This window comes from Gavia stellata, chromosome 15, assembly GCF_030936135.1.
Source record: "Gavia stellata isolate bGavSte3 chromosome 15, bGavSte3.hap2, whole genome shotgun sequence".
Lineage (NCBI taxonomy): Eukaryota > Metazoa > Chordata > Aves > Gaviiformes > Gaviidae > Gavia > Gavia stellata.
Window position 1 is genome coordinate 5,692,006 of NC_082608.1, and position 14,711 is coordinate 5,706,716.

A 14,711-nucleotide genomic window follows, 5' to 3' on the forward strand; every position below is an offset into this window, starting at 1 on the left:
GCTGGATGCCAATTGATAGGTATCTGTCATTAGAATTGTGCCATTGGTTACAATGGCTGCGTGCCATGGACCTCAACATCATGAAGTATTATTCTCTGTTTCTGTGACTGACAACATGGAAACCACAACCTTATTGCTAATCTACAAGTGTTGATCAGTTCAGGCATTTCAGCAGTCATGATGAATAAACCAAAAGATTGAAAGCAAGATTGACGACTTGGAAACTAAAGTTCCATTAATCCTTTTCATTCCTTTTGGACAAAGCCATAAGGAGACTTGTTTACGATAGACGACTTTGCTGGTAGAAGAAAGGCATATCTTTATCAGCAGTTTTGGTTATGATAGAATTAACAGTTACTTCATGGAATGTCTGCGGGTTATGCTGTGTCACTCTTGTCCTCTGATGAAGGTCTTCAGTAATATCACTGTTAATTTCCCAATGCTTTCCTAGATGTTTTTAGATTCACTAAGGATTTATATCACCTGAAGAGTGTAACAACAGAGGAAAAAAAGACTGTCCAACGGACTTCATGTCTCTCTTTTTATGCTATTTCAGCCTTACTTGACTCTATGGCCAACATCTCATTTTCTACACTGGAAGAGAAGAAAGAAACAGTAGTTGTTAACAAGTATCTTCATATATTACACTAAAACAAATGCACTACTTTCTCACATTAATACTTTCCTAATCTCACTTTGTCATGTAGCTAAGCTTTCTGTTGCCTCAAGAAAGAAATGTGTTCAGATTTATGAGAATCATTCATAGAGGAGTCTCTATCTTAGAAAGTAATTTCACTTACGACAATGATTGAAAGAAGACTAAGAGAATGGTAGGCAACACTGAAATGACTTCATAACCCCCAGCACCTCTGTTTCGAAGAGTCCCATTCAAAATGTGGAAGATGGCATTACTCATCTACGAGTTGATGCCTTAAGCTTTGACCTCTTTTAAAATGAAAAAACAAACAATTAAAAAACAAAAAAAACCCCACAGGTTCCCCTCCCACATGCACTTAGAAATATGGCCTTAGCCCAAAGATTGCTGAAGACAACAGAACTAGAACTTTAAAGGGCTAATTCTACTTACATTAAATAGAATTGGAGTTATTGCATAACAAAGAAGCCATATTTTGTGCACGGATTAAAACTGGCATAATGTTAAACTTGAAATTTTAGATTGTCCTCTGAGCAATACAGGTGAGATAGGAGCATTTGCAGTAATGTATGAGTCTGTCATTTCAGTGAATCTGTCATTACTTTTTCCTTCATTTTATATGATGTATTGTAGTTCATTCTAGTCTCACAGTTTAGTTTCCAGATGGAGAAGAATTTCATTTGAATTTTGTTATCCGTAGATAAGCCATGTTTGTTCCAGCTGATGAAACTGTGGGGGACCTGCCGGTGAGAGATGTAGGTCTAACTCTAGCTGGAATTGGAGGATTACAAGGTTTGTACCAGCTGCTATTTATTACAGTTACAGACTTTGATCAGTGGCTTCTTTAGTTTCTTTCTAAATATGTTTCTAACATTCCCACTCACAAAATTAAGTTCAAATACCATTCAAAATCTGGGTTAAATTCCGAAAGATACTATGACCTATTCTGTGTTCATGTTGCTTGTTATAAGAGTGGAGTTGCTGTGAGATGCTAAAAACTGGAAACCTCATTGAGCTATAAAGTTCATCCTTCCAGAAGAAAAGAGGGCTTTTTTGCTGAATTGAGGACAAGGCCAGACCTGTTTAACAAAATGAGAACCAAAAGTACTATGCAATTCTGATATGTTACTCAGCTGCTATTAGAATGGAACTACTGGGCTTAGTCTTGTTATCTGAGTAAATTTACAGAAATACGTGTTAATGTTTTCAAGCTTCAAGAGAGCATGTTAACTTTGAAACAGATTAGAAAGCATCTCTGTGGTAATGATCATCTTATTTAAGTAGTATGTTTGACAGTACCTTGTTAGTTGCTAAACTATTTCCTTTGTGTTATCTAGTAGGTAGTCAGTTTGGTGTATTATTTGAATTACTTTTTTTATCTGTAAGAGGGAGGGAAAAGGAAGTGATTAATATGCCAATAAATCTGAAAAAATTAGTTGACTCATACAAGTGTAAAATACCAAATTACTTCAAAACTTCCTCCCCCCCCCCCCCCCAGTATTTCAAAATGAATTAGACTTTGGATTACATGTTGTTGAATGTATTGAAGGTAATTTAAAGTTGTCTTGGTTTGGGTAGAATCATCAACTACACGGAATATAAAAGCTCGACAAGCTGTATCACGAATCAGTCGAGAGGAACTGGAAGACAGATTTCTTCGTTTACGTGATGAGAACATCTTACTCAAACAGCATGCAAATAAGCAAGAGGAGAAAATTAAAAGGTATCAGTTTTAATGTTTTTATTTTAACTCACAATAACATTTTTGCCCTTTAAAGCATTAACAACAAATTAAAAATCACGCTGATTTCTCTCAGAGCACTTTTTAAAGCAGTAGCAAAAATCACTCATCGGAATTAATTTTTGTATTGATTTCTGGTTGTCTGTGTAGTATGTAGGATATTTTTTTGCAATGGACAGTATTAAATCTCCATGTAGAGAGGTACACTGCTATCCACCACTTGAGAGTTGGTACCTTGGGTTCATAGCTATGCTGTCCGAGTACAAATATAACAGGTATTCTGGGAACTGAAGAAGAGGCTATAGAAGCCTAATTATTTATCAGGAATTTTGTCCTAAAATCAAAATGGCCTATACAGAGAGATTCTGCCCCTTTTTTTGTCCTTCTCTGTCCTCCAAGAAGTTGACTAGCATCTAGCCTTTTACCATCTAGTTAACCCTAAAATATCTTTCTAATTATGATCAGCTCTCCTTTATTCAGGGTAATAGATAACTTCATTGAAGAAGTCCCAAGGAGCATGGAGAGCACAATACCCCGTGTACCCAAACATACGCAAGCAACTGTAGGCTTATTATTAAACTTAGTGCTGTGCTGTCAAACCAATCTGGACTCAGCAGAACTGTTTGTGGTATTACTATATTCCAGGAGCACTAATTAATCCAAAACCACTGTGATGTGGTGTTCCCACTGTGCTGTACTTAAGCTAATAAAATCTTGCTGCATCTAAGCTAGCTTCTGATCAGAAGCTAACCAATTCATGAAAGGGCATCTGAAAATACTGTCTCTGTAGATGGAACTATTTCATACTTTTCTAAAGTCCAAAACATTGTTTCTTTTTGACTCAGTATTCAGTGAATCAGGATCTAATTGAGCAGCATGACATAACTTCCATCTTTTCTGTCACACTACTGTCAAATACAAAATGGCAGAACAAATGAATTGTTTGCTTATTCCAAGTGGCATTTCCTGTGTTTCTTTTAGATGACTTATGAAATGCACTCATCATCCACTTAGGTAAAATTATACAGAATGTCCACATTGGAATACCTGGATTAATATTTTAAGGCACAGAAAATACAAAATACAGTGTTTGTCTAGATTGCCAGAGAAAAATCTTAACTCCTCAAGCTAAATTTCTTTCCCAGCATCCCTCATGCCAAAACCCTTGCAACTAAATGTTTGGAATGAATTTGCAGTAGAAGTACATGGAAAAAACCCAAATAAACAAAAAACCCGCTTACAGGCGAGTAACATTCTGTGACATCCTAAAGTTATTATGGATTTTTTTTGTTTCACTTTTGTTCTTCTAAGTAGAAGCTTCTGTCCACAAGTATACAAAAATAAAACAAGCCCCTTTAAACAAATGAAGTGTGTCCTTATTTTCAGTTTTCTTTCTGGGCCTGCAAAAATAGATTCCCTGTAAACTAGATACAGGTCTTGAAGATGTGCGACCAATTTTGTAAAGTCTTGAACTTGCCTCTCTCATCAAAGCCACCTTTTCTTTCTTTATATGCCAAGTTTTTTCCATTCACTGCCGGGTATGTTTTCTGTTCTTGTATATTACATCACCTCCATGTGCCCTCTCTGCCTTTTGTTCTAGCTTACCAATGTTTATCAAAACTAAAGGAAATCAAAGGTACAACTCTTGAAATGCCAAAAGCAAAATTTGTATCCTTTTAAAGATAGATGAAAACCATACCCTCTGTATCTAATTATATTCTTCAGCTAACCGTTCCTTCTCTGAAGCACATTGGTAATACTTACCAAGTATAAAATTGAGTATGGTAATGAGAACTATTAAGTCTCTTTTTCTGGAGTACCTTCTTAAATATCCCCACCTATATATTTTAGCCACTTTAGAACTGAAATACATATTTAAATCCTAAAATACTAGAAATGATATATTCTTGGAATGTTGCATATTATTAGCATTCTTTCAATAGTTGAATGTTTTGTGGAATTGTAGCTTTTATAGTTTGCCCCACCACATCCCAAATCTGTAACTTTACTTAACAGCATGCAGAGGTTCCTATATAAGGTCATGCGTTAAAAATTACATTTAAGCAGCATATGGAGTAAATATGTGTCCTCCCTTTACTAACCTTAAATGATAAGCCTTAGGAAACTGTTATTTGTCAGTGCTATAAAGCAGATTGCTGCACAGTGGTTTCAATTATCTTCAAAGAGTTCTTCACAGGCAGTAATAGTTATATCAAAACCTGAAATTTATTATTCAGGTTCTATGCTGAAGTCTTCACAGTGATTATGTTTCTTTCAACAGAATGCTTTTTATGCTGACTTTTCACATTCTTTTTCATCTTTTTTTATTATTTTCCCCAGAATGGCCACCAAGTTAATACGGCTTGTTAATGATAAAAAAAGGTCTGAACAGGTTGGTGGCGGCCCCAAGCGGCTGGGTCAGGCTGTGGAGCTGGAAGAAATGATTGAGCATTTGCAAGAGAGAGCTCGTGAGCTTGAGAAACAAAACGAGAGCCTCCGCAGCAAACTGATTTCAACTAAACAGCAGCTCCAGATTCAAGGCCATAGGCCTTGTCCGTACAGCTATGTTCAATCTCGTATTAACACTGGTCTCAAAAAAGTGACTGAGGCTGCTGGCATGCCGGAGCACACAAAGAACGGTATAATTCACCTTTATTAAAAATAGTGGTTTATATAGGTACTACTAATTATTGCTTCACTGTAGCAAGCACATACTCTTTTCTGTTCATCAGTGGGCAATAGTACCTGTAGGCAGAAAGATTGTTCTTACCCCTTTTTCTTGTATTTATTTATTTATAGCAGTCATGATAACTTGTTTGCCTTTGAAGTCCTTATTTTGAGAATCCACTGTGGTGTAGGGGTAAAACAAAAGTACATATTGAAAATAAAGTTGTTGTCAAGCAAGTTTTCCAATAGTTAAAATCATGGAACTTTCTTAGTATAACTTCTCTACATGTTAAAGGCTTATAAAAGAAGTATATGAAAAAGTTTAGCATTATCATGTTATAACAAAGTTTTACATCTGCAGTTTGTTTGCACATGTTTTTCCGTTTTTTAATTTCAAGGTTTGTTCTAGTCTCTTGCTACATGTGTGCACAACACTGCAGACTTGAAAAATGTGTTACATGTGTGGACTTTCTAAAGCAAATACCACAATGCAGCCATCTTTAATGATGCTTTTTACTGTCAAGACTTACTGCTTAAGGCAGTCTCACTCTCAGTCCTTTATTGTAGCTACATTTGGAAATTACACTTTAAAACTTTTCTGTTTTCGTATGAACATTTGTAGAAGACAGGTTAACTTATACGCTCTACAGATCACAGAATCATTAAGGCTGGAAAAGACCTGTAAGATCATCAAGTCCAACCATCAACCCAACCCCACCGTGCCCACTAAAGCATGTCCCGCAGTGCCACGTCTACACGTTTTTTGAACACCTCCAGTGATGGTGACTCCACCACCTCCCTGGGCAGCCTGTTCCAATGCTTCACCACTCTCTCAGTAAAGAAATTTTTCCTAATATCCAGCCTAAACCTCCCCTGGCGCAACTTGAGGCCATTTCCTCTTGTCCTAATGTGCTTTAAAAAAAGACAAGACAGCTATGTTGGCCCTGAGTCAAAACTGAGTCAGCAGAATTGTCTACTTAACTTCTACAAGCTATGGATCAGGCTGATGGCCAGTTATATTGTGTTTTTTCTCCATTTCAACCTCCCACTGGTCTTTGTTTTGGTTATGTTGATTATTCAGGTATATGGAAACAGAAACAATTCTCATGTTTTTAGACAGGCAATAAAAAGCAATTAGCTCTGCCACTTTGCTTCTTTAATTTGAATAGAGTGCAAGTTTTGACATTTTAAATACACCTACCTTTTCACATTTTTTGTCATGAATTAGGCAGTTTTATTCCCAAATCAATTTTTTGTTTGTTTTAACAATGCAACAAAAGGGTAGAATTATAATAAATTTATTCAGGCCCAATGCTAGCAGAGAGAAAAGAGCAACTTGGTTCAAGGATTAAAGATCAAATGTTGATATGGCATGCTGTGAGGACTTCTCTTGGCATAAGAACAGATCCAGATCAAAGATGTCCTGTGCAGAACTAGGATTGGGGCCACATTGGTTGAGGCAGTGGTTCTTAAACTGAAGAGACCATGAGGAAGAAAAAAAAAAAGGAAAAATTGTCTGCAGAACGTCCAGTTCAGATAATAACGTTCAGAAATTTCACAGAAGTTCTAGTGTGCCTATCTCAGTTCTAAGACCTTGTCCAAATGAGAAGACGTTCTGATAATTTGAGTGCTATGCATATGCAATTTCTTGAACATACTTTTCTAAGGTGAAGACTGTTATTAAAAATCTAGTAACCAATACTCAGAACTTGGACACCTTAAAATAGTACTTAAAGATTAAAATTCGAAATATATAAATAAATCAGGTTAACTCGGCACAAATGCAAAGTAGGTAAATTTTTTTCAGTCATTTTGTGAACCTGCTGGTATCGTTGTACCTTGAACCTAAATGACTTAGTTTTGGGGACTGAGGGATGGCAGCCTTAATGCTGTATTTGAAATTTAATTCATAGTTTGTTCCCACCTCAAAACTTCATTAATTTCTTCTTGCTGGAGAAAGAGAAAAAGGAGAAAGATTCAGAGAAACCATTACTTTTACTCCTGAACCAACAATTCTTCCTTAAGTAATTTCTCACTTTTCTTCTTCACCAGGGACTTAGTATGCTTCTAAAGAACATAAGGAAATTATTTGCACTTCTGCTAAAAACAGTCCTGTAGTTGCTTGTCTAGGTAAATGACACTTGTGATTTTGTAAAGGAAATGCTATCAGAGAAAAAGTGATTACAAGTCCATGTTCCTGATATTGTTCTTCTTTGAAGACACTATCTCTGTTCTCTGTCTTTAAAAGTAAAATCTTCTAAGAAAAACATTTCAAGACATGTCTTTAACACTTGTCTTTAACAGTGCATGCTGTATTGCCCATAGTTCAAATTTTACAGCAGCTATGTTGTAGATACTCTGATTATCTCTTTACATGTGAATTTGATGTAAAAATACTTTTTATGGAATCTACATAGGAGTGGTAAGTGTTTGTACTGCAGAGAGATTGTTGCTTTATTAAATGCTTTTTTATTCAGCGTGACAAAAATTTATCTTTTCTTTGTTTTCAGGAATGAGATTTCAGGATTTAGAAGTGAGATCACCTAACCTTGTGCTGTCAAGATCTGGACAGAGTCTGCTTGAGGATCCAAGGGCTGAAATAAGAAATTTGTATGATTTTCACATTTCTTAATTTTTATCAACATAATTGTTAAAAGTTGTGGCTTTCTTGAAGGAAAAAAATACATTTTTCAGAAGTTTTTACTTCAGAAAATAAAGTGAAGTTGTTTGATCTGACAACAGTAACACTGGTAACAATGCAGAAGTGTTTTACGATAAGGAAAACATAGGAACAGGAATTTAGAATGCAAAACGTAGGTACATAACAATTTGGCTGGAAGTTAAAATTGATCTTCAGTAGTGAGCCTCTCTTTTTGCTAGGATGCAACACTGCCTAGCTTACTACTGGACAAAACTGACAAAAGCAGAAAGAATCTTGGCTGCAAAATTAATACCAACATAACTCCTAGAATGTGTAGGATAAGCCAGGCAAGTGGTGACTGTATTGAATGTGTTACACTCATGCATTTAAGCTGCATTTCTAGAGGTGGTCAGATTTTATGAATAAGTTGCAAAAAGTGCAGTATGGGATAGCAATGTGAAATGATTTTGATTCACTTCTGCATTTTGAAAGTTGATTGTAGTCCAGTTGCACATTTTAACTGAAATTGAAGCTCAGGAAACTCTTGAGAACATCCTTAATGTAGAGACTGCATGAGAACAGAGAGGTGTTATATAGGGTGGAGAAAAGATAGTAACATTGAATTTAAAGATATTGAGGTCTGATTAGAACATTTTTCTTCTCCAAAGTATATTGGAACCTATTATGCTTTTTAGACATCTGGTTTTCTAAAAGCTACTTTCAGTATGTGTGTTTCTCTCCATAATGATTTACCTAAATCAGATTTACTACAATATCTGTAAGTGCTAAATTTTCAATAAATGGGCAAGCTGAGTGTGCAAATACATGAATTAATGTGCAAATACATATTTTGTGCTTGAAGTTTTGTAAACACAAAGATTTAGTGGGATCATAGGAAATAATTTTACAGAAATATTCTTAAAATTATTTTGATAAATAAATTTAAATTATTTAACGATGTTTAAATTGCACTCTTGCTAGCATCCTGTCTGAATTTAACCCTTGCTGAAGTTATAATTTTTTATAATACTTTGCATTATTATTATAATGCATGAATGTTGTTACTGAAACAAAAAATCTTTAGTAATTTTATAGTGATGGGCCTAGAAAGGGCTATTTCTCCTATACCTATCACTTTTGAAGACTAGGAAAATAAGAGCTATCTATTAAGACTGCCATGGATCTTGGTGTTCACAATAGCTTTTCTCCTAAGACTGATCAAAAACATTGTGTTATAATGCAGAAAACATTCAAATAGCAGTTTTTTTCAGAGATTTCAGTTCTCACAGAGGTGGAAAAAATAACCACAGTTGCTCAGAATGGTGCACTTAGGTACAAAAGCAAAAACATGGCCAAATAGCTCAAGGTACTTTTAAGTCTACAATAGGTTTATGAAGTAATGAAGAACTGTAGCTTACGCATCAAAAGCTAGAGTGGAAAAAATTGTAGATAAATTGTTGCTTATTCTTATTAGAAAAAATGTTCTTGGAAAAGATATCTGAGATTAACTTGTCAAGCAAATAAAAATGGCAAAGTTGTGGCCTACTAAAAAATATTAGAACTCTGATCTCTATAGTTTTCTGTCTTTCTTTTTTCAGTTGTATTTATTGCATAAATTCCACTGTTAAAGACACATCATCTGATTTTTTTTTTTTTTTGTGTAAAGTTACCTATCTCAGCATAAAAGCTTAAAAATTACTCTCACTGCTCCATCCGTTGAAGATCTCATATTCTTTTGATAGCTAGTAACGGCGTTTTGCTTTTCATAAAACACTTGGTACTAATGGATTGGAAGGAGGGTAGGTTTAATATAGAATATAAGAAACCGTAAACAGTGATGTCAGCTAGGTTCTGCTAAACATTATTCAGTCCACATAAACATTTATTTTAAGAGTATTATGTTGTTTGTGTTGTGTTTGATAATGTGTTGGAATTATTTATCTATTTATTGTACTATTCACATTTTCTCATGTGGTGATCTTTAATTATTTTCATAGTAAGTTGAACTCTTAAACCTCTGTTGTGATGCGTGTCATTAAGAAATACAAATTTTGCTGAACACTTAAAATTTTTGCTCTCGAGTATTCATTTGATTTTTTTCTTTTATTAAATACTTACCTGGGTTTGGAACATAAGATGCTTGTACTTGCAGGGAGACTGTGATTGAGTCCCAAAGGGGACACATTGAGGAACTAGAACATGCCAGAGAGATGCTTCTGAGTCAGCTAAGAAGGAAAGAAAAGGAAATTGAAGAATCCGTCCTACGGCTGAAAGAGCAAGAAGCAACAAGCCAAAGGTATTGTGAAAAATAGAAAACTCCGTGGTGGAAGCATTAGAAGAGCTATGTGATAATGTTTATATATAGCTGTGAAATTACTTGTTCTGTTACGAAATAAGTGCTTTATTCATTTATTTCCCCTTTGGTGAAACTAAGTCATAAAATGTTTTACCAAATAGCCGTGGATAATTCTAAGCAAGGAGATTGTTATGATAATAGATTATTATGTTTTTTCACAAATAAACAGAGAGGTTCATAATTACCATTTTAGAGAATTAGTTTCCAGCTGAACCAGATTCATTTGAAGTTAAATTTAATTAATTAATTACATTTTAATCATAATTTTAGTAATCTATTATTTCTTCAATATAATTCTTAGAACATTTTAGATATAGGTTCATAGTGGATAATGTAATGTTCATTAATACTCATTGTTAATTCGTAGTCTACAAACAGTAGAAAAATAATGCCCCTGTAAGAGTAGAATAGCATATTTTTGAAGGAATATGGTATAGTAGTGCAGTGAAACAAAGCCAGACAAACATGCTTGAAGAATGTGTTTCACAGTAAAGCCTCTGTTAGTTTAATCTCTTTTCTTTTTCTTCTTTCACTTTTGCAAAAATATACACAAAATTATCTAACTTTGCATATATTTTCCCTCTTTTCACTGTTTCAATTTCAGCCTGTTACTTTTAATTCTGTTAAGGATCTAATACGGCATGATCCTGCATTCCTTACTCATTTGATTTCAATGAAAGTTCTACTTGGATGAGAAATACGTGGTCAGTTCTTTAACTGCCTTTCAAGAGAGGCACCCCGTTATTATGTGTGAGCATTCTTTTGTGCATCAGTGGGACTACATAAATAATACATCATAATGTTTGCTGTTAAATTATTCACAAAGTCATAAGTCTCCCCTATTCAGAATTTCCTTTATGTAGTTTAAATAGGTTAAAGAAGTTGTAATCATAAATAATTTCTCAGTCTGTGCTGACGGTGAATTCAGAAAATATTTAAAAGATTTTTTCATGATTTCAAAATAATCTGATACAAATCTCGAAGAACTTCTGTGCTTCATTTTCCTATAGGTAAACACTGTTCTTTAAGTACAGCAGTCAGAAACTGAACGTAACTTCTAAATTCGATGTCAGCTACCATGTTTCTGTGAAATTTTTAAGGAGTTTTAAAGTAAAGGTGCACTTCAAATTCAGGTAAAAAATCCTTAAATGAAGTCAGGCTATAAAAACTAGTGCAGATACTTATTTGTTTATGTTTATCAAATTACTTGTATAAGATCCATGATACTTGACCTAAGTTACAATCTGTGAAGTCATGGTTGAAGTTCTGGAATTATTTCCGTTATAGTTTATTTCTTGTTTGAAACTGGATAAAAGATACATTATGTATTTAAGAGTAACTGTGTTTGGCTGAAGACACTGGGAAAGAAATTGAAAAATGTCCTCTAGTGCATACCCAGAATAGTGTGAGTTCTATAATTTTCCCACTAGAATACTTCATGGAAAGCTGTTAATCCCCATGTTTTTCAAGTTTGGTTTTTTTTTTTTTTATGCTGAATGATCCGGAGCCAGAACTTAAAGTGGTGCTATTCTCTCCAGGTTTAACTGTAACCATAGGTACTAGGTACATATTATCTTTAGAAGATTTTCATTAGCTTTCTTTCTTGGAAGTCTTTAATTGCTATCCAGAACAGTCTGTATTAGTTATTTTATTACACAAATAGATTTATAGCTTCTATGTAATTCTTATTTTTGATCTTCTTTGCATCAGCAGAGAGAAACTGTCAATACTGGAATACTGGAGGAAAAATTGGAAATTTGGGTGACTGATAAGGTCATCTTATTTCCTCTTTGTAGCTTATGTCTTTGAATTTTGGTCCAACTGCCAGCTTTTTATTGTGTTCTGTAAGAATACGTTTGGCTGTCATCTAGTTATGTTGCTACCCAAAGACAGTTAATCTGTTGAAATTACTTAGGAACTGTATGGTGCCAAGAGGACATAATAAATGTGCTTCCACCACTCTTCATGTTGTAGTACCATTTGATCTCTGCCTGGTGTTAACAAAATTAGGTTACTTTCAACCTTTAGGTAAACACTCTTTATTCTGCTGCATGATTAAGAAATTCTTGTGATTGAAATAACTGTAGTTTCCATGTAGTAAAGCAGCCATAGTTAATAATCATTGATCCATCAGTGGTGAGGGAGGGAGATACTAGTTATCATGAGTCCTATACCCACAAGAAATACAGTTATATTTTAAAGGTGCCTTTGCAGCTTCACTACAGCTTCTGTATAACAACACAAGAGCTGCATAACAGAGCTGATTTCATATGCAGTGTACTCCTCAAAATGATTCTAATAACATGGCTGCAATCAATTTTTTTTTTCAATATTTCATTAGAGATTGTTTGGGGATTGTTTCAGGAATATATAATTCTGACTTAATTCTGACTTAAGGGCAAAACTTGGCCTATGGGTTGTTATACTAAACACATTTTCTTATGTACAAAATTTAACTGCATTTAGCCTGACTGTTTCTAATTTAAAGATGGCCAAAACGATGATAACCTCATGGTTTAATGTCTATGATGCACAGTGTGCAAGTTAAAAACATTAAATCCAAACAATCACATTTTACAAGCAGCTAGCTTCAAGTAACTAAATTGCTCATGGTACTTTCCAAAAACATTTTTAAAGCCACCCCAAAATGCATTTGTGAAACAGGTACTTGGTATTTGCACGTGCTTGCGGGGGTTTTTGTGTTTTGTTTGTTTGGTTTTTAATGAAAAAGCTTATTTGCCAGTCAGTTTTTAATTCCTTTGGCATTTTTTGCTGTATCATGACTTCGGAATTAGACCTATTAAATGTGTGGATTTTTGGACAGGAGTATCATGTCTGATGCACTCATGACTTCTGTGTTTGCATTATATCATTGCAGACCTAGATTAAAATGTGGGACATGTTAGTCACATGTCATTTTGAGAGACTACAGAATGTATATGAATTTGCTAAATCATGTCTAATATAAAAGAAACCCTTGCATTTGCAATTCCGTATCTGATTTTTCATATTTAAACAGTTTTCCTAAAGTTCATGACTTTTTTTCATTTCTAGATAGCTCTTTAGCCAGGCAAACAAATATATAATTTTATATTGGAACTTAAATAATCTTAATAACTTAGATGCTACAGCTGTTGATGCAATGTTAATGTTTTCCTTATTGCAAATATACTATCAATTATAACATAAAGGTGCTACTGGAAGGTAAACATTGTTAAGTGTGGGGTTTTTTCCCCTTTATATTTGACTTCCTATAAGGAATAAGAGGTAAAGGAAAGAACATAACGCATATCAACATATAATCCTATTAGTTCCTAAGAATTGTAAAATGAGAAGAGTACTGCACATTGATGTTCTATTCTTTGCTTCCCTGCTTGGGAGTCTATGTATATATCTTGGCCATTGATGCATTTGTGATTGAGAACTATTAGCCTAGAAACCTTTAGTTTATTTTGCTAGACAGAGAGTAAGTGATCCTGAGAAGTATGGTGGTGATATTTCTTTACTTGCCTATTTTTCTTGTTCTGAATGTGAACGGGGAAAGTTTTTGAGCCACTAGTCCAGCTGATACAATAGTCAGGACTCTCTAAGAGTAGTCTCAGTATTGTATCCATGTCCTGCTCATATGGAAGTAAAGACAAGATGCAAGGGATGTGGTTTAATTAGACCTCAATTTTATTAGCTTAGCCATCTGGGATTTACTGGCATAAATTTGTACAGTGCAGGTCAAGATCTTTTCTTTAATCATTTCCTTCTGGTGTAGGTTGCTATCAGTCCCCATTCCCACACAGCTGGTCCCCAGCCCGTTATTGGTACCCCACTCTGTATGCTTTTAATCCAAATGATAAGAGGTCTGGAAAAGAGATTGTCTCTTTGGTGTACTTCAGACATTAACCCCAAACATAATTCTTAGCTTTTTAAAGAGTCACTTTCTCCTAACTTCATTTCCAATTTCAGACTTTTTAATCTAGCTTTAAGATGAGGTTTAGAGTGGAAGGGTAGAGTTCATGTTCCTTGTTTCTGCGCTTGTGGCAGACGGCGTACTAGAGCTAAATCAGTACGCCCATTAATTCAGGTTGCTGCCTCAAAAGGGATATTAGATCCTTTTCTTTTTCTAACTTCTGCCTCAGGTCTATCTCCACGTCTTCAGGTTCTGTGGCAGATTTTTTGGCTTTTTTGGCAATAGAGAAAATACTGAATGAGCTATCTTAGTACAGCTTTATTTAGTAATACACATTACTTTGTTATTCTTTGAGCAAAATATTAGCTATATAACTGGAAGATAGCATTGACTTTCACATCAAATCTGTACATAACCCCTATTTTTAAGTTATATTAGAATACCTGGGCAGATATTCTGGGAGCAGAACACATCAGCTACCTGGGAGGGAGAAAGCCGTGTAGATAATAAATTTCTATTCTATTCTACTCTTCTGTGACTTCATTTATAGAAAAATGAATCTTCCCAACAGAATCTTCCTCAATTAACTTTGCCTTGCCCATGAAATCTGAAATGATTTTGTTCTTCAACAGCAAGCTCCTTGTCATGTACCTAGATGCATTGGACATTTCTTGGACATATTTTATTTAAATAAATAAATGTAATGTTGTAGAAGTACTGTAGAGAAACAATTTTGTTGCTCTAGCCTAT

The 14,711-nt window shown here is 34.6% G+C and overlaps 1 protein-coding gene across 3 annotated transcripts in view; it reads left to right on the forward strand.

Annotated features, from left to right (window-relative positions):
- The first annotated feature begins 1,362 nt into the window (after positions 1-1,362).
- The window catches only part of RPGRIP1L (RPGRIP1 like), a 73,758-nt gene continuing 60,409 nt past the window's right edge, over positions 1,363-14,711 (forward strand). For all 3 annotated transcript variants that reach the window (XM_059824692.1, XM_059824694.1, XM_059824693.1), the window contains exons 1-5: positions 1,363-1,447; positions 2,234-2,378; positions 4,737-5,035; positions 7,574-7,673; positions 9,857-10,000. In XM_059824692.1, coding sequence (XP_059680675.1) covers positions 1,363-1,447; positions 2,234-2,378; positions 4,737-5,035; positions 7,574-7,673; positions 9,857-10,000 — 773 coding nt within the window. The remainder of the gene's footprint in view (positions 1,448-2,233; positions 2,379-4,736; positions 5,036-7,573; positions 7,674-9,856; positions 10,001-14,711) is intronic.